Source organism: Phoca vitulina, unplaced genomic scaffold, assembly GCF_004348235.1.
Source record: "Phoca vitulina isolate PV1807 unplaced genomic scaffold, GSC_HSeal_1.0 scaffold4, whole genome shotgun sequence".
NCBI classification, from domain to species: Eukaryota; Metazoa; Chordata; class Mammalia; order Carnivora; family Phocidae; genus Phoca; species Phoca vitulina.
Window position 1 is genome coordinate 63486588 of NW_022589707.1, and position 21056 is coordinate 63507643.

Here is a 21056-nt window from a genome sequence, read left to right on the forward strand (position 1 = left end):
TCAGTCACAGCTTTGTTATGACTGCTAGCCACTTTCTTGTCTCTTTGTTCTGGTTCAAACCAAGGACTATAGAGCCCGGATTCAGATCCTGCTCTGGGGGATGGTGCCATCCTTAGTTTGGGGGAAGGGAGGAGATCTTTAGAGATACCATTTTATCCATTTGTATATAAAAAGAGAAAAGAATTGAGGTGATGCTTTGTGATTTTTTTTTTTAAGTACCCACCCATCATTAAAAATATAAATGCATTAAAGAAGCCTTTAAAAAAATTAAGGTGGCTCTTGGGTCAGTAAAATTTTATCCCTAGAAAATAAATGCTAACTTTTGCACCCATATTTGTATGCTAAGCAGACTTTTTTTTTTTTTTTTAGGGAAAAAATGAAAAAAATCAGTCTTCTGCTATTTGGAGTATTTTTAACCAAAGATTGAATACAATTTGAGGATATTTCTGGATCATTTGTAATACTCTCTGAGTTGATACTTTTGGTTCTTTTTTGAGCAAAACTGCCTTTTTTCTTTTTTTAATAAGCCACTTCAATTAACAGACACTTCTATTTGAGAAAATTTCTAGTGATTATTTTCCCCCAAAATCAACATTAAAACTGTCAGCCCTGGATTATGTCATTTCGATGACAGATGGTTGATGTCAATATTGGAGTGTTTGCAAGAGAAAGCATGTGTTCATGAGCATGGAGGTGCTCAGAATTATATACTAAAAGACATACCCACAATAGAGCTTGTAAGACTCTCTTTGGTGAACATGTTGCGTCAAAGACAAAGCCTGGTGGATTCCTAGAATAAATGTAAGAAGTGGCTTTGAAAGCCACATTTTGTGACCCTAATATATGTAACATTTGCTCTTGGAGTGTGTCATTAGATGGGCTAACTTTTACGTTTGCTAACTTTTATTCCTTGTATATTGCTTTGATGTCAGTGTATCAGAGAGAGAAAACTTGATTCACTTGGGTCACCTTGAGTCCATGTGGCTAGTTTGTTTTCCATATTATCTTGCTGGTTACAGCCCTCTCTCCTGCTACACCTAGGCAGCACTTCGAATCCTTTCTCAGCCCAGCTCGAAGCCTGTTGCTACCAATGAATTAGATTGGACGAGATAAAAAAAATACTTCTTGTCGGTCTTAGATAAGTAGCCCCGCCCCAGTCTCTATTGGTGGCTGCCTTTTTAGATCGTGCACTTCCCTTAGACTGCTGCACCATGTAGACTGGCAGTGCTTTTTCCTTAGGCAAGATGTACAGTTGACCCTTGAGCAACAACACGAGGGTTGAGTGCACCAGACCCTTCCCCGATGCAGTTGAAAATGGATGTCTAACTTTTGACCTCCCCTCGAACTTAACTGCTAATAGCCTACTGTTGACTGAAAGCCCTACCGACAACATCGATCAACATGTTTTGTATTTTACATGTGTTATATACTCTAGCCTTCCAATAAAGGTAGACAAAAGAAAATGTTACTAAGAAAATCACAAGAGAAAATACGTTTACAGTACTGTGAAAAACAAAAAATCCACATATAAGTGAGCCCCTGTAGTTCACACCTGTGTCGCTCAGGGGTCAACTGTGTATAGTTTCACCCAGTCATTTGCTAAGAGAGAGTAATAGCATCTTGGATTATGGTACGAGGAGGGAGCTTACCGATAATCTAGTCCCTTATCACATAGTAGCAGTGAGTTGTTAGGAAAAAAGAGAATGACACCTGTCTGGACCACCTTCATTCTTACCGTTTTGAGAGATGCTCATCTGATTTTTCAAAAAAGCCCTTGGAAATAACAATGATAATTTTTTTTTAAGATTTCTCTCTCTCTCTCTCTTTAATTTCTTTTTCTACAACCTCTTGTTCTGGGTCTCCTGTAGAGGGTGACCAACCATCCCGTTTAGCCTGGGACGGAGAGGCTTCCTGGGATACAGGACTTTCAGTACTGACACTAGGGCCATCATGGGCAGATTGCGCTGGTTGGTCACCCTATTCCTGGGTACTCTACCCAAATGGCCAAGTATAGAGGAGCATGGGTACCAAGGTTCTCACTCATGGACCAACTAACTCCCTGTTACAGCTTTTCTTTCTCTCCTAGGAAGGCACAATATAAAGAAAGGCTAGGGATTGTAGACAGATGATTTTATGATGGGGTCTGATGAGCTTCCAGTTTGGTTGAGGGATGTCTCTAGTTCACAGTTCTTTTGCAGAGTGAAGGTAATTGATAAACCCTGAGCCCAGTTAATAATCAATGCCTGACTAATCTATGGCGCTCATTCAGCCAGGTGTCCTAGTAACCTCTGATCATTTTTCCACACACCACCATTACCCTTGCCCCAGATGATCTTCCAGCATGTTATCCTTAAAGTTTCTCAACACCAAGCCCATTATAGCTAGAATTTCCATACAGGAGAAAGATCCCTGCTCTGGGTTTATATGACAGCCAGAAGACAGCTTACCCCAGGATGCTGAGCCTGAGATGTCTGGCTGTTAATGAAGCTTCTTGCCCATGAGAAGTGAGGTGATTCCAGTGGGGGCGTCCCACATTCTGGACTTGCCTCCGGTTTCCTGGTAATGAGGATACTAATAGAAATGCTTCACCCTTGTGAGTTCCTGCTTCTTAGGTTTGACTCAGATTTCTTTTACCTCTGCCAAAACTTTCTTTCAAATGCAAAGTTTTGTAGTACTTGGTCTGCCATCAGGGTGAGAGTGAGGATGAAAATGTAATAATACAACGAGGAACCCAGCCTGTAGAAAGTACTCAATGCGTGACTATTTCTTTCCTGCCTTAAGAACTCCCCTGAGCAGGGGCACCTGGGTGGCTCAGTCGGTCAGGCGTCTGCCTTCAGCTCAGGTCATGATCCCAGGGTCCTGGGATCGAGCACCATGTCAGGCTCCCTGCGCTGTGAAGAGTCTGCTTCTCCCTCTCTCCCTGCTGTTCTCCTTGCTTGTACTCTCTCTCTCTCTCTCTCTGTCTCTCCCTCTGTTAAATAAAATCTAAAAAATACATATATTTTTAAAGAACTCCACTGAGCAGTGTGAACAGAGAGCAAGAGATAAGGGAGGCACTATAAGAGTAATGAACATGTAATTCGGCAAGAAAACTTACCAGAAAGTATACAAAATGAGTACTTGGATCCCAGGCACAGAATGAGACAAATCATGTTTTTTGCTCCTGTTGGACAAGAACATTCTCAGAGAGAGAAAACTTGATTCACTTGGGTCACCTTGAGTCCATGTGGCTAGTTTGTTTCTCATTCTAAAGGTCAGAAAGATACTGTATTTAGTAACATGAGGAAGGAAGTGTTACAGCCTGAATGTTCGAGTCTTACCACCATAACTACCAAACTCAGATGTTGAAGCCCTATCCCCCAATTTTGATGTTATTTGGGATTATTTAGGGATTAGATTTGGGATTATTTAGGATTCTTTAGGTCAGGAGGGTGGGGCCCCCACGATGACATTAGTGCCCTTGTAAGAGAGACCCAAGGGAGCTTGGTCTCTCTCCACCACGTGAGTACAGAGCAAGCAAGTGGCCATCTGCAAACCAGGGAGACAGTCCTCACCAGACACCGATACCTTGTCAGCATCTTCATCCAGGACGTCCAGCCTCCAGAACTAGGGGAAATAAATGTCTGTTGTTTAACCCACCCAGCCTGTGTTATTTTGTTAGGGCAGCCCAAGTCGGCTGAGACAAGAAAAGATAGCACTGCAACAACAGAAAGGCAGTGCTTTAATTAAATAAGTATTTGAGAGCAATAATTATTTCTGGCAAACAATAGATAATACTTGTTGAAGTGGTTAGAAATAATTTTTTTTTAATCTTAATGACCACTTAGGCTTCTTGAGTCATCTGTAAAATTGACTAAGTCAGTAAGTATATTAATTTGTAAGTTTTGTAATGTTTCAGGAGTCTCAATTGAGTCTTCAACTCAATTTTGAATTGAAAAATGATGGGGTTTTCCTCTCTGCCTCAGTGTGCTCACTGTCTCTCAAGGAAGTTACTCATACATAGTCCAGTAAAATATGAGCCTTCTATGGAGAAATAAATTATTCACATCTGGTAACAAGGAAAAATTAATTCAGCTATTTATTTGTAAGGAAACGACCAGACTCCGAGTCCCCTACTGTGGACAGATAGGGCAGCAACTTTCTAAATTGTAATTATCTGCTCTGTCCTGTGAGTGGCCCCTCCCTTCTCTGGTAGGGGTTTTTTCCTATCGGTCTCTGTCTCAGTTGACAGAACTTCATCTCAGATTCTTCTTTTTGCCCTGGTCCTTGCCTTGTATTACTTGGGCTTTAAATTTTTTTGTCTCCCATATGCTCTTTCCCACCAGAGCCCCTTCCTTTCTGGGCTGGTTTCCTTCAGGAGCCTCTTTCCCCTCCACACCCTTTTTAATCCCTCACTCTTGTTGGCCTTTGCTACACTTCTTCTCGACCCTTCTCTTTCTTTGTCTTCCAAGAAGCCCATCCCTGACCTGCATACCTGGGTGAAGTAAAGCACCTGAGGGCAAAGTTCCTATCCGGCATTCCTCATGCTGCTTCTCTGATGGTTTTGGTGAGATTTTAGATGTAGGAGACTAATTGTCACACCAGCCCCCCACCCCCGTTTTTAAACACCCATTATTTGTAGGATGATATTGTCTAGTGCCACAGACCAGTTAAAGCATAAACAGATACAACAATATCAATCAAACCGGTTTTAGCTCTAAATGTGTATGCATCTACTCATATATACATACCTGCACAAATACACATGCTCGCACTTGAATTACCCAGAGATGAACCAAGGGTGCGAATTTTGAGGGACTGAAGTTGATGGGAAGAAGGGAGAGAAGGCCTTCTCAGTGGGAGGAACGGTAACCATTCCTGTTTATTAATCATGACCTGAGCCGAAGGCAGACGCTTAACCTACTGAGCCACCCAGGCGTCCCCCGCTTCATTCCTTTTTATGACTGAACCACACTCCATTGTATGGCTATACAACATTCTGTTATCACATTGTCAGCTGATGGACATTTGGGTTGTTTCCACTTCTGGGCTATCATGAATAATGCTGCTACACACATTCATGTCCAAGTGTTTGTGTGCACATACATTGCCAGTATTGTTGGGTATATACCTAGGTATGCTTAACTAATCTTTTGCATGTTTTTCATTCTCAGATTTCAAAGCATTGTTTTATACATTATTTTTTATCATAAAGGAACATGTTTAAAATTAAGTCAATTATCTTCCAATCTTCTCCTCCCCACACCACCCTCTCCCCACCTTTCTCATTCGGCCTGGAATCTTAAAACCATGCTGCTTCTCGCAGGGCATGTTGAGTCTTTTACCAAATTCAGATCACCTTCCCTTATATGTCTTTGCATCCTTTCCCATCTGCTCTGTCCTCCTGGGTTAGGTCCTTGTGCAGTGACCTCACCGCTGGCCTCCCTAGCTCTGTCTTCATCCCCTCTTAGTGACTCAGTAAACCTCTGCCATATTAATCTTTCTAAAACACTGCTTCTGTTTGCTGCTCATTGGAGTCAGACAGACCAACTCAGCCACTTAGTGAGCAGTTTCCTTGATGAAGTTACTTTACTTCTCATCTATAAAAGACAGTTAATCAGACCACCTCCCAACATTCTAGTAAAGATTAAATGATTGCCTTGAGCTTTCGTCTCCCAGGGTAAAATGAGATAAACTTCTTTATTTCAAGATCCTGCATTTGTATCTCGTGTCTCCCACAGAGGCAAGGATCATTATGGTAGTATGTAATATATATATTTATTTATAAATATTATAAATTCATATTTTAATATATTTGTATTAAAATGTGTAATTTACTTTAAATATATGTATATTATATATTAAGACGGTATATTATATAATATTTATATTTAATACATATCTTGGGGGAAGGGTTATCTCCCAGCACCTAATGCAGCCCTGTGTGCTTAGTGGGTGATCACTCAATTAATGTTTATGAAGCAAATCAGTTAATTGATTTTCTGCTTAATCTGGTTATTTGAATAGGTGGTAATTGTGAAGTGATAGGTTAACATTTTTAACTTAACAGATAACAGCTCTCTCTAGAACTGAACACGGGAGCAAGCATAAAATAGTAAGCAATATTTTTTGAAAGGTCATGTTATGAACATGGAAAATTCCTCTGCTAATCAAGAAAGATAGCAACTAAAGCATAACTGCAGGTCAAATGCAGGTTACAGAGGTGTTCTATAGGGTGATCCATGACTTCCTCATCTTTTTAGTACAATGGGAGTATTGTAACTAAATGAAACCTTTCATCTTCCCTTATGCATGAATCATTTCCTTTCCATAACAGACCGATCAGCATACACATCTCATCTGCTAGAAAACATACCCTACTTCTAAATGTTTTCCACTGTTTATTGAGCTTATAAATGATAGTTATATGTTCTTTTCGTTTGTTTAAAAAGGCATGTAATCTGAAACTTGGTACCCTTTGTAATTCGACCCAAGAAAATGCACTTCACGCTTAAAAGAGGGGGTGAGTGTTGCTAAAACTACATACAGAGGAAGAAATAATATTGCCAATTCAAAGTTAATCAAACTTTATTTGACATTCATTCTTTCTCTTCTTGATGGTAAAGGTGTAAGAGTTGTAACAGGTATAGAGAATAGTGACCCCAGAGGAGGAATTATTAGCCTTTACTACGATTTGGGCATCCACCATGTGGTGACAAGTGTCCCCTTCCTTTCTTGTTCACTGCGTGAAACACTTTGGTATCTTTTGTGTATAGCAGTGGCCAGGAACAAGAGAGATGTCTAACACGTATGAGTGTGAAAAAGTATGTGTGTGTTTAGTTGGCACCTAACTGTAGGTCTCCTATAAACTGGACATTTTACGGATTCTAAGAGGCTAAGTGACTTTCCTAAGGTCATTCAGAGAGAAATGGCTGTGGGGATTCATACCCAGGACAGTTCATCACCAAAGCCTATGATACCCTTTCCCCAGTCAACAAATATCCTCTAAAATCAACATGTTGGGGGGGAATGGGGGTGGTGTGCATTAAGGCTGAAATTCTCACAAATTCAAAAAAAGCTTTGAGAAAAATCCTTGCTAAAGAAAACCCCAAGAACCATACTTGTTTTGGCATGACAGCGCCTACGGTCATATGAGAAGAAAATTGACTTTGCTATGGTTTGAAATGAATGCAGTTTGTTACTGTATTTTGCAATGATCTCCTTTTAGTTTAAAAAAAAAAAACGCTTATATGTATATATTAAAATTTATTGTTTGCAGAAAGAGTTTTTTTTATCAGCATTAACTATTATCAAGTATAAGAGTGAAGGAAGATATTTGAAGAAAATACTTGGAAATAACCTAAAATTCTCTTTCATAAAAACATAGCAATGTCCAGTTTCAGATATTTTCCCCCAAATATTATTTATCTTGTCAAATAAATTGGCTTCAAAGGGTAGAATGGCAAAGTCTTCCAGTAGGGTCCTCTGTAGTGGGAATTCAAAAATAGAAAAGCGGTTGAGGGCCATGAGAGACAGAAGGACGTTTATGCAAAAGAATGTAATCGTCCCAAGAAGTGAGTGTGGAGAAAATCTGAGGAAAAAGGAGGATCATAGGCTAGGTGAAGAGAAAAGAAATGTATGAAATTAGAAATGGATCCATGAAATGTAGATTCAACAAAGGTCTTTCACTGATAATGTTTATGCACCATTATCCAAACACTCGGTTAAATTACTGAAAAGTCATCTGAAGTAATTAATTATAGTTTTTGATATAGTAAAATACATAAGAGTTACTATCCTTCAGTAATGCCCCATATAATAGAGGGATTTTTTTAGTATATTAATCCAATAAAACAATTGCACAGTTTTTATTTGGGGATGTTCTTGGTAGGTATAATCTTTCCATTTTGCTAGTTAACCCCCCAAGAAATGTGTATATAAAGAAGAGTTTTAAAAAATACAAAACCAGGCTTCAGATTTACTGCTTTCAGTAGAATATCTCTTTTGTTAATTTTATTTTTAAGTAGTTAGTTTAAAAGAATTACTAAGTATGTCACCTGGGATGGGAGGCTTCTGGGATAGCTTAGTGGATCCTCTCCCTGCAGTGACTCAAAAAAAAAATACGTGACGTTTTAATTTTTATGAGCCTTTGTCTCATGATATATAATAGAATATTCCCCTTCCAGCTTCAGTCTTCGTGAAGGGCCCATATAAATATACCCTGAGATTTCCAGGAGAGGTAGATGTTTAGGCGCAATAGGAAGAAACGGAGTTCAAAGTTATTTTGGACCACCTCAGATTGTCTCTGTCTGACCATCTGTAGCTCAGTTTGTCTTTCAGTCTTTCTGTGTCTTACTCTCCCCCATGTTGGTCCTTCAACCCTCTACTTCCTTCCAGCTCAGCCCTATGTCATGGTAATAAAGAACCAGCCAAGTTTGACTCATGTATGTGTGTGTTTTAGCTGAATCATTCCTACAATTATAAAATTATTCAAGGCAGTAGAATTAAACTCTCCCTTACCACTAAACCAAAGAATATAGTCAAAGATGTCCATAAATGTCCACCTAAAATATGCCATAAATTACATGACTTGAAGGATATTTAACTCAGCTTATCTGAGGAAGGAAGAAATACGCAGAATAACTTCAGTGAAAATACAGTCCTAGTACATGATGCACACAGGTCAGAGACCTGATACAGCCAAGGCTTTTGACCACAGAGCCTTATTTAAAGACAGATTGTATCATATAATTGGGACAATCTTCTTCTTACATATCAGTATTCCACCATAGCACCCCCAGGAGGTCATCATGATGAAAACTTTTCATCTTTCTTCTAAATCCATTGTAACTCTCCATGCTTCTAATGAATGTAGCATCTTCTATCAGAAGACCGACTCCTACAGACTTGAGCATTTTCAGCCCCAAACTGAATGGGTGGTCCTAAGAATTTGATCACATTCATGACCACTTTTTGGTCAACTAAGAGTACCAGTTCCGGGTAGGCTGTTCCCCCTTTCATGTGACTCATTGCCATTGTCTTGTGGCGATCCAGAGATCTATTTTATGGGAGTTAATTGCATGCTGTCAGGATTTAGTGGTTCTGTATAACTCAAGCCAATCCATATCCATCCTAAAGCCAAATTAGTAGACCTCACAGTCCCATGCCAGGCCTTCCTACGTGACAAAAGTCATTCTGAGCCGTATACTGAATAGTTGCTTCCGAGTTCCCAGTATTCCCCACAGCAGGTCACAGAGAAGTGGTTATGATTCAGACCTTTCTGCTTCTTACCCTCATTAAAGCAGGCCAAACTAATGGGCCAATTCTAACTCACGGATGTAAAGCACATTTCATTCTGTGGGGCCAAGTCCAGCCAAGAGAGGCAAGACTTCAGGCTCTGGCAGTATGGTGGACTACATGATTTGAAAGCGCTCTGCTAAACATGTAGCAAATGTAAGGTAAAATAGAGCAAGCACTTACTTAAATGCACAGTGGAGCTAGCAAAAATGTTACAGTATTGCCAAGGGAGAAAAACAAAAAGGGAGCCGAAAACCAAACCAGTAAGGGCATGAGCCCCTGTGCTGCGGGAGCTGAGCTTCGAGGTCTCAGTACCCACCTCAGGAAAGAGAAGGGCTTGTGCTTTTGCCTGGGAACAACGTCCACTCAAGGTAGTCTGCCTTGTTTGTTTCCCAGTAGCCATGGCCAGTTTCTTTTAAGCTGCTCCATGATCCTCAAAGATAATTTCACTGTGCCTACCAGTCTTCTTCATGCAGGGTGAGGGGCTTGGCATGTTTACCAAGCCGCTTCACCAGCTCATCAGTTAAAGGTGTGCCCTCGGTTCCCTCTGCACCTGCTACCCGGCATGCCCAGCGCTCAAGCCATTTGAGATACGTGCTATGCAAAGAGGGGTCGTTTGTGTTTGTCCAAACCTCATAATGCTGGTTATACTTAGTTTTGTAATTTTATACCTTAATACTAAGGAAACAGGAGTGTGAAAAGAAAGGGCACTGTTGTTTCTGTGCAGTCCAAGTTCTGCGCTTTGGAAAAGAAAAGAAAAATGGTGCTATCAATTAAGATGTGAGCAAAGCAGCTGTAAAAGATTGCACAGGGGGCAGAACGTAAAAATCTAGAAGGGCCTAACACTGTATGTCAACTACACTGGAATTAAAATTAAAAACCTAATTAAGGGGCGCCTAGCTGGCTCAGTCAGTAGAGTGTGTGACTCTTGACCTCAGGGTTGTAAGTTCGAGCCCTGTGTTGAGTATAGAGAGTCTTTAAAAATAAAATTTAAAAAAAAAAAAAAGCTTAAAAAAAATTTAGAAGGGCCATCAGACAGGAAGTGTATGGAAAGAATAGAGAACTTCAATCAGTCTGGTAAATTGCTTTGTTCCTTGTTAAAGAGGGCAAGAATTTAAAGACACTGGACATTTGCAGAGCAATGAGTACAGAATCCCACAGGCACCTGCTTGTGAGACACTGGGTTCTCTCTAAAGTGCTCTTCACACAGTCTCCGTGCTATTTCACCCCAAAGGCTCACTGTAGGGACTGTCTGTGAGTGTGGAGAACATTAGTAACCAAAATAAAGCATTACAATATAATAATGAAGCAGATAGGCTTTGGGGCAAGGTAGACCTCGTTTGAATTTTAATAAAAGTCTGCATTTTGTTATTTGTCCTTAGGTAAGTCTAGAACATCTCTAATCCTAGCTGCTCATCAGAAAATAGGGATGATAATAATACTACCTTGCTCCTGAAATTTTTGTGATAATTAAATGAGATGTTTGGGGAGCACGTGGTATTATATTAGAGTCAACATTACTGTTCTAGAAATAATAGCTGTTAAGATTCCATTGTTTGGCTTTTCTAAAATTGATACATAATATTTATATTTATAATTGATATACAACATTTTAAAAATATGGTCTCTGGTAATAGGCTACAAATATTTTTTAAAGCCCGTTATTGTTGAAAAATATCTGTCAGTCATTGAGCAAGGGGTTAGGAAACATTTCCATGTGTGCCATAGGAATATATTAAATAAAATATTTATTAACTGAGCACCTGTTCAGGTAAAGCACTAGGCCAAAGATCAGGGGCAAACCTAGAGAAGTCCTTGCCCTCTAGGGGTACTGACCTACTTGGGAAAATGCCAGAAATGTGACCAAGTGAGCTCACTTAATTGCCAGTTAAATGCTCCGTGTAGACACTCCGTGTAGACACTGTGTGTTCCTCTGAAGCCCGGAGTGATGGCTAACTACCATAATGCTGTGAGAAAGGAAAGTGATAAAATCAAAAAAATAGGTCCAGACGTATGTCACTGCAGCATCAGGACCCTTGGAAAGAGAGAGCCCCCTGAGGACGTCCTGTGATAGCAGAGAGGTGAGGAAAGGGTGCTCGGAGAAGAATCTGACCAAGAACAGTTTCAAAGAAACCCACGAACCCCTCGGTCCAGACTAGAACAGCGATGTGTTCCACCCTATCAGGAAGTTGGGTAGGACTTTGAAACCAGGGCCCGTGTGTCCCCTGTAGCACTGCTGTTGCAGTGAGTGCGAATAGAATACCCACAGTGACAAAACAGTGGAGTCAGGGACCCCAGATACTTAGGAGAGATCCTTACCACGAAGTCAAATGCAAGAAAATCCTTCATTGACCAAAGGAAAGATGTCTCACTTCTTGACTCCTTCCTCACCCTTAAAGAATGTTTTGCTTCCTGTAAACAGTGGTAATGACCAATATGATTGAAATGTAATGAGAAAATTCCCTGTTTGATATGTATCTTTATTCTTGTAGGCCTCTTTTTCGTGGAAGTTCAGATGTCGATCAGCTTGGAAAAATCTTGGAGTAAGTAGTAACTGTGATTTTACATCAGCGTTCATAGCATGAAAACATTTACAGTGCCTTTCCTCTGACACTCACATAAAATGTTTACCTCTTGTCTTTCCTCCTCCAAGCTGCGGCCCCAGTCAGTGTTACTATTTGTGTGGTGAGTGGGGACGTGGCAGACATGCTGTTTTATGCAGAGCCCATCATGACGTGTGGCCGAACCGGTCTGCTCTGGAAGCTTGTATGTTGCTCACGTGGATCTTTTCGAGGATCCTCCTTCTCCACTTGGCTGAGCTCCATTTCTTGAGTTCAGATGTGTTGTCTGCTTGGGCCCATTTCAGATGCATCCACCGTCAGTGGTGGGGCGCTTGGTTGCCTGGTAGCCCATCGTTGCCCACTGGGCTTCCTGTCCCCATTGAGTATCCCCATTGAGTCATCTAGATTGATTTTGCCTTGTTTTGTTTTGGATGGTATGCTACACAACCCATTTTTCTTTGAAGCCCCAAAATAGGAAATGAGAATCCTAGGTTCTAACCCTATGTCTGTTGCTAAATTCTATGCAGTCTTGAGAAAGTTATTTAAAATGCCCTGTAAAGTGCATACACGGTGACTGGTGCATAGTGAATGCTTTTAAAATGGCAGCTATGATTATAATTCATCATTAATTGTTTAACCTTTTTGTTCCTTAACTTCTTCACCTGAATACTGAAACTTAGGACGTAAATTCTAAGATCCTTTCTTGCGCTCAAATTCTTTGGTTCTAATTGTCTGTTACTTAGCTCGTTGATGATTTGCAGAGTTCCATTCATGTCTACATGTTTGTGACTGTGGGGGTATGTATGCTTTCGTGTTTCTAGAATGTTAAGAAGGGGCCTTTCCTCTCACAAAGCATGAAGTATGGCATCCTTTTGGGATAGGTGCCTTTGCCAAGCCCCCTCAGAATTGGGGTGAAGTAAGAAAAAAGTGGGAGTTTTAGAACCAAAAGCAGCCCCAATCATTGGTCTGTAACATTTCATAGGAATCCCAGTGATTTTTATGATAATTTCCAGTCCGTAAAACTGGTGAAAAGTACCCCTAAAGAAAATAATTATATGTTAACGCTATCTACTCGAGCATGACTGCTTAAAACAGTTGGTATAAAACTGGAACCTCAATTTGTTCTCCTAGTGACTGGAAAGCTCCACTAGATTTCTAATGATGCCAGCAGCCCTGCTGAATCAGAACTCAGTGGCTTTAAGGCCTGAAAAATATTTGCTGGTTTTATTGTGTGAGGGCTTCCCAGGTCCAGGGCAGCTGCCGAGACTCCCATTGCTCCTCCTCCTGCCACTCCATAAAATAGACAGATTCAGGACAAACTCATGTTCTGTCTGCTTCTGGATGTCAACTCGTCTTTGCTCATAGGGTGATGAACCCCCATCTATTCTTCCCCACCATTGTTGAATATAGTTTGTGTGCGGTGCGAACTTGAAGCAGGAACTAGGAAAGTCAGACGCACCAGTGACTCTGTTAAAGGGAAAAGTGATCTTGACAGAAGCCAGCTTGCCAGACGTTCAACCCATCACCACCTGTCCCTTACTGACATCACCTGGGCGTTCTGTCCAGCTCCAGCCCTGGGGTCTGCGAACTTGTTAGCCTTGTTAGTGCCCCTTTGTATCGGAAGCCAGGGAGTTGGACCCGAGAGAACCCCTGACAAACAAGTTTGACTTGTGTCCAAGGGAGAGCCAGTTCCACTTTTGGCAAAGGCCTGAGACCCTAGGTTGCCAGCAGAAAAGAAGCCATAAAGTTCTATAGGTCTTAGGCCTTTAGCATTTACTTCTTGTTTCTGGCCTTGTTTCGCTGAAATTATGTTCTGTTTACTCTGCCTTGGTTCCTTTGGCATAAAGAAAAGGGACAATGCTGCACCCTACTGTCATTTCTAAAGTACTTGAAAAATGATTTCTGTTCCCTCTGCCATTTATAGATTTTGTGCTGTCAGTCTTTATGGTACAAATGTCAACTTTTAAGGCTTATGTTCAGCTGTCAAATACTGAAACTTGATGCAAGCACTTTTTAATGGACCTATCAGAGTTTCACAACGTTTGTATATGGGCCATAAAAGTTCATACTGGATATTAAGGGGATTTTTTTTTTTTTTCTTTTTTTAAGGAAAGCCATATTCACATTCTCTTATGGGGGAGAACTGTTTCTGCATTTAGAAAGATTTATACTTTCAAAGAATAGCAAGTACTTTGAAAGTGAAACTGAATGCTTTTAGCTCGTGACATTTTAGAGCATTTTTTGGAGCAGAGTCATAGTTAAATGGAAACAAAATATTGGATTTGGAATAAGGAGAGCTGGGTTCACTCCCACTCTGTGGCTGAACTTACTGTGTGTGACTTTGGCAGTTGATTTCACTCCTCATCCCTTTGTTTCCACATCTATAAAAAGGAAGTAATAACTGACCTGCATGTCTCAGGAGGTCGTTAGGGGATCAGAGGAGGGGGAGATTTAAAAATACTTTTGAAAGTTATTTATATAGATAGCTATGTACACATATATATAATTATGCACCACACATACATGTACACACAGAGACTCTTTTTTGCTTTTGGCACTCAGCCACCCATATCACCAGATTTATTTCAATATAAATATATTCAAAGCTGCAAATAAAAAGATTTTTTTAAAGATTTTAAATTATTGCTAAGAATTTTTATAATTGATTTCTAGATGACTGGCAACGATACGCCAGAAAAAGATATAAAAATGGCTAAAAAATAAAAGTGAAGGAAATTGTTAAAGTTCTTTCATAAGCGTTCTCTTTTTCTTTCTTTGCCTGTCCCACTCTTTCCAAGCATACACATTTATGTCCTTTAATAATTAATAGTGGTATTTTTTTTTCTACTCTTACTCTAGATCTCATTATTAAGCAAATTTGTGTGTTGCCCAAGCTGCATTTCCATTCCCTTGTCCTGGTAAATATGTCCATGAGTCTGTCTTTATTTGCCTCAACAACGTGGCTCTCCCAGCATGTCCGACAGAGGTAGGACCGCAGGGTCTTTTCCCGGACACCCGTGACAGGCGCAATCATGATACAGGTGTCTGCTCTCCCCAGGTGAGGTCTGTGACCTGGGCTCTGTTGAGGGAATAAAAGGGGGGAGAAAGCCTCACAGAGGGAGCCTGTGACGTTCGCCACCACATCTTCCTGAAACCTGGAAATCCATTCAGGAGAACACATTTTCTCAACCTGTGTCCCAGTGAGCGCAGGCCAAGGAGAAGACTCTAACACAGGCCAGCACCATTGCTATCTAGTTAAAATAATTGGGTCAGGGGGTGCCTGTCTGGCTCAGTTGGTAGAGCATGCAACTCTTGATCTCAGGGTTGTGAGTTCAAGCCCCACGTTGGGTGTAAAGATTACTTAAAAATAAAATCTTTAAAAAAAAAAGTTTGGTAAATTTGAATAGCCATATGTTCTGTCCACTACATTATGACTTTCTAGTTTGGAGTTAATCAGAGTCTATAAGTGAGATATAAGTTCTTGCATCCCCTGATTTCCCTTGTTCAAACCTACCTACTCTCTCTATATAAACTTTATTTTTTTTAAGATTTTATTTATTTATTTGAGAGAGAGTGAAAGTGAGAGAGATCACAGAGGGGAGAGGGAGAAGCAGACTCGCCGCTGAGCGGGGAGCCCGATGCAGGGCTGGATCCCAGGACCCTGAGATCATGACCTAAGTCGAAGGCAGACGCTCAGCCGAGTCACCCAGGTGCCCCTGTATACATAAACTTTAAATAATACCTCCATATTGTAGGGGCGCGTGGGTGGCTCAGTCCATTGAGCATACCACTCTTGGTTTCCACTGGGTCATGATCTTGAGGTCGTGGGCTTGGCCTCCCGTCAGGTTCCCTGCTGAGCGTGGGGTCTGCTTGACTCCGCTGCCGCTCCCCCCCACCTCATGTGTGTGAGCTCTCTCTTTCAAATAAGTAAATAAGTTATGTAAAGCCACTGACCTATTAATATTTCTGAAGAACCTCAAGTCACACATCAATAGGACTCAAGCAGTTCATATTTTTAGTGTAGTAGTGATGCATTGCCTATGCATTTTAGATTAATAACATTATTTTCCTCTAATAATAGTAATAATAATGGGTGGGGCTCCTGAGTGGCTCAGTTGGTTGGGCATCTGCCTTCAGCTCAGGTCATGATCTCAGGGTCCTGGGATCTGGCCCCATGACAGGCTCCCTGCTCATCAGGGGAGTCTGCTTCTCCTCCCTCCGCCTCTCCCCCCATCTTGTGCTCTCTCTGTGTCTCAATAAATAAATAAAAATCTTTAAAATAATAATACTAATAATGGGTAAGGTATTAATACTAACAAGTACTGTATGTCAGGCACTGTGCTATGCACTTTATATAAATTCTCACTGTGAATTATGATTGTTAATAAGTAAAGACACTGAGGCTCACAGAAGTTAAGTAATTTGTCCTTACCTACCAATAAGTTGTAGGTGTAGAATCTGAACCCAGGTCTGCCTTTTCCGAAGTCTACGCTATTTTGTTAATTTATTTTTTGTATTTGAATATAGTTGACATACAATGCCTGTGCTGTTTCTATATCACTTGATCCTTTCTCCACGTTTTTCGGATCCCAGAATAATTTTCAGGGGAAGCATAAATGATACTGTCTTTATTTATTGTTTGCTCACTTTGGAATACTATAAAATAGTTTTGTAGGGGCGCCTGGGTGGCTCAGTCGGTTGACCGTCCGGCTATTGATTTTGGCTCAGGTCATGATCTCAGGGTTGTGAAATCGAGCCCTGCGTCAGGCTCTGTGCTCAGCCTGGAGTCTGCTTATCTCTCTCCCTCTGCTCCTGCCCCTACTTGCTCGCTCTCTCGGTCTAAAATAAATAAATAGTAAATAAATAAAATCTTTTAAAATAAAAAAATTAGTTTTGTAATACAAAATATATATCAACTATATTTAACTTAATGAATTTAATTTGAAATTAAATTATAAAATAGTGTTTGCCTAGCACAGGATTAGCATATCTTTTAGCCTCTTTTTGGCCTGATTCTTACGTTATGTAATTACCGTTTGGGGAATTATTCTTTAACCAAAAGTGCAACCAAATTTATGTGTTAATGAATCGTGTTAGATGAGCATTATAAAAGCATGGCAATGTGAGAGTGTTGGATCAGAACCCAAAAAGCACTCTTGGGCATAAAGGAAAATATATGCCCATATAGGCCTCCTACTCTGTCAGTATGTCAGGACTTACTGGTAATATACTATTTTCTATTTCTGCATCATCTCATACATTTAGTATCTGCTACTAGAGGAATTTCTTATCTCTTCCCAGTGAATTTTACAGTTCTCCTGGGAGATCACCCTCTACCCTGTGATCATCATACTGCAGTAGGACAGAGATGAGAGACCTGCCAGTAATATAAGTGAGGGGCCCCCTGGGCTCTGTGTCCCCCATGCCTGCCTCTCAGACTTTACCATCATCTGGACTTTGGTGGGAAAACAGCTTCAGCATAGCAGCTAATGATGCTTATGTTCACACATGGTTCTTTTATAGCGTCATTGGACTCCCAGGAGAAGAGGACTGGCCTCGAGATGTCGCCCTTCCCAGGCAGGCTTTTCACTCAAAATCTCCTCAACCGATTGAGAAGTTTGTAACAGATATTGATGAACAAGGCAAAGACCTACTTCTGGTAAGTGCTGTGGTGCAGAGTTGGTCTTGTGCGGTGCTGATGAGAGACGCGACCTGTCCGCTGGGTGGTCTCCTGGGGGGTGGGCACAGCATCAGTTCAGCATCATGGACCACAGCCACGCAGAGCAAGAGGCCACAACCTCTCTTCAGCTTTCATTTCCACACCTGCCGCAGCTGGTGGCTTTTGATTCTGGAATGTCTTCGTTTCCTACAGAAAGAGAAAGAGTCTGACCCACACACTTTCAGTCTGCCATCTTTAAATGTTCATTTGAATGCAGCCGCAGAAGCCTCTCGATTCATCTAGACATATGCTTCCAATGAGTAGTCAAGGTGGCATGCACATAGAAAATACCTCACTGAAAATAAGGACTTGTGTTCTGTTTGAGATTCAGACTCGTAACACTTGGCCTTATACATCCTTCCCTACTCTTGGCGGACAGAAAAATAGAAGAGTTGACCTGTTGAGCTACCCTTGGTGTTCAGAACTGAATGAATAATAAGTGTATCCTTTACCTACTGACTAACAACCTTTGATATCTCACCAAGTAGGTGCTCCTAGACCTGGAGGCACTAGTGCTCCCGTTCTGTCAATGTATTCTAAATTTCCGATATAGACCTAAGAGTCTGTAGGCTCTAGTAGAAGTGTTCTACTTCAGCTCTGTGTGGACACAGCCATTGATTGGCATGTTCGCAGAGCCATGAGTCTCCCAGTGAAAGCCCTAATTCCATCTTCACCTGATGGTGGCTCATTTTCTGGCTTACTCAAAAATTCCCTCCCCTGCCACATTACAGAGAAGGACAGCTATATTCCCTCCCCACTGTTCATTTCTAAGACACTCACTAAGGACTTTTGGCTCACATCCTTTGAAATACATTGTTATTAGAAGGGAGAATATAGTGTCCTATAGAGAGGCTCACTATATATACACACTTGCTGGCTCACCTACTATTTAGGAAAATTTTTCCTGGGTTTCATATAACAGACAAGTACTTGGATTACCTTAAGAAAAGGGGGTTTGATGGAACGTTTCATGTGGCCCGGCAGTGAAAAGCCATCCCGAGTGTAAATGCTCTCTCGGTCCTGCTAAGAGCATCACCATCTGCTTGTCTCTGCTCTGCAGGCCTTTTTCTCCCCTTCAGTGCCTCTTTTCGGTAGTACTGTCTGCTCCCCTTAACTGTGGCTGGCCCCTTGACTCTCAGAACTTCGGCCAACTCCTGGATCCTTTCAGCTCTAACCCCCACTGCTCACATTTGCTCTGTTAGTATTTCCTACGTCAGATTCCTAAAAGGAAGAATGTGGCTGACACACCTCACCTTTTTGCCAAGCCATGATAGGAGTTGCTGCCGAGGGCCAGGTCACCATTCTGGGTCTAGTCAGCTGTGCTGGGAGGGGGTAGGGACGATGTGTTATAAAATACGGCCACCATCAGCTTTCCTTTTCAGCAAGAACTTCGAATGGAATGCTCCTCTTAGAAGAAGATTCTGGACACAGAATCACAGTGATAGCCAATTTTAGTTGTGAAGCATCCCACTCCTTCAGCTACTGGGACACCCAAAGACAGCTCAAAGTATCTCCTAGCTCCAACATCAGTAGGAATCACCAGGAGGAACTCAAAATGTTACGATAGCAGATGATGCCACATGCTCATTCAGTGTCTCCCACTAGAAGGGGGCGGCTTTCCAAGTCAGACCACACACTAGTGCTGGACTAGAGAAGCAGCAGGAGACAGAGAAGAAATAGGAACAAAGAAACTACCAGAGAGAGAAGGAAGAGGGTAGACGATGAGTGTCAGCAGGGATTAGAAAAAGCAAAGGAAAAGAATAAGAGGCAGCCCCAGTGACGTCAGGACTAGAAGAAACTTAAGGACAAAACGTAATAATCCATGGGCGTTCGGGAAAGGACAGACCAGGACCGCAAAGCTCAGAAACCCCTGAAAGTTCTCCCTGTTTCCTGCTAGAGGGACACGGGGCAGAACTGTCGAGCAGAAGAAAGAGCCATTTGGTACCAAAGAAGCAGCTGAGATCCCAGCAGTATTTGTTGCCTCTACTCAAAATGATTTAGTGAGGGTGAAAAGGGAAAGGTATTTTAGGAAGTTGTTTCCTTTAAGAAACAACATTTCAATTTTAGCACTTTAAGAATCGTCCTTTGTTTTATCTGAAAACAAGGCTGACGCTATCATGTCTCAGCTATGGATGGATGGATGTATACGTTGGCATATATAAATGCTCTGACATACACACATAAGTAATGCACAGTAATAAGACCATTCAGGGGGAAGACTATTTTTAACATCCAGAACCTACCCATCTTTACACGTTTTGTCCCCTTCGTCGTGGTTAACTTGAGAGGCTGAGTACTTATTCCAAATATGATGCTCTTGCTGAAAAAAGTTTTAGAGTTTCTGCTGTTTTCAGAGCCTTAAGGCACATATTGGGGGAGGGGGTATTCCTCGGATTAGTCTACTTTTGCCGCATAACACACAACCCAAAAATCTCCCTAGAATAACAGCAGTAAGCATTTGTTTCTTGCTTATGGGTCTGCAGATTGGCAGAAGACAGCTGTGCTGCAGCCTGTGGGTCAAGGACAAGTGTTCTCCATGTGCTTCATTCCGGGACCCAGAACAAGAGGGGCTTTGGCTCCCTGGGGCAGGTTTTTCTCATAATAGAAGGTGGATGCTCCCAGAAAGGCAAGCAGAAACACATGATGGCCCCAATGGCCTAGGCTTGGGAGAGGCACCCTGCTGCTTCTGTCCACATTCCTTTGGCCAAAGTAAGTTACATGGCCAAGGCCAACTCCAACTCCAATAGAGGAAAGAATACTCCTCCCGTGAAGGGAGGAGTGGGAAGGAGGAGGATACGTGCTGGAAAATGATCCAGTCCGTCATAGTATTCAACTCTTGACTAAATAACAGTTCCAAAAGTCCATTTTATCAGTCAGTTATTTGGCAAGTAAATTAGATTTTCTTGGAGAAACAATATTCTTACACAAGATTTTGAATTAATTCTCAAGTCATCCGGTTGCCCTGTTGAAGTAGAGCAGTGATAGAACTTAGCCACCATGTCTAACAATGTTTCTGTAGCACATAAAGTATTAAGACTTCCATCTTGGGGCGCCTGGGTGGCTCAGTCGTTAAGCGTCTGCCTTGGGCTCAAGTCATGATCCCAGGGTCCTGGGATCGAGCCCGGCATCAGGCTCCCTGCTCGGCAGGGATTCTGCTTCTCCCTCCCCTTTTGTCCCTCCCCCGCTGGTGTGCTCTCTCTCTCCCTCTCTCTCTCTGTCTCAAATAAATAAAATCTTAAAAAAAAAGACTTCCAGCTTGAGATTCTCACACACTTCCACGTTAGGCTAAGGAGTTCTCCTTCTCTCCACCCTCTTCCCAGCTCTAAGCCATCAGGATAGCTGTGAGGATGGGCTTCCTCCCACACAGTCCTCTAGGGACATGTCTCTCTATCTTGAACATATTCCCACAGCTTTTTTTTTCTTCGTTCCTATGTCCCAGGGATTAAACCAGCTGCTTCCTTTTCTAATGTCACTGCCTAATTTTCTCCTTCCTGGACTCT

At 41.6% G+C, this 21056-nt stretch overlaps 1 protein-coding gene across 1 annotated transcript in view; it reads left to right on the plus strand.

Annotated features, from left to right (window-relative positions):
- CDK6 (cyclin dependent kinase 6) overlaps positions 1-21056 on the plus strand; it is a 226415-nt gene that overhangs the window by 201853 nt on the left and 3506 nt on the right. Inside the window, exons 6-7 of the mRNA XM_032402159.1 lie at positions 11769-11819; positions 17361-17496. Of these exons, the coding sequence (XP_032258050.1) occupies positions 11769-11819; positions 17361-17496 (187 nt within the window). The remainder of the gene's footprint in view (positions 1-11768; positions 11820-17360; positions 17497-21056) is intronic.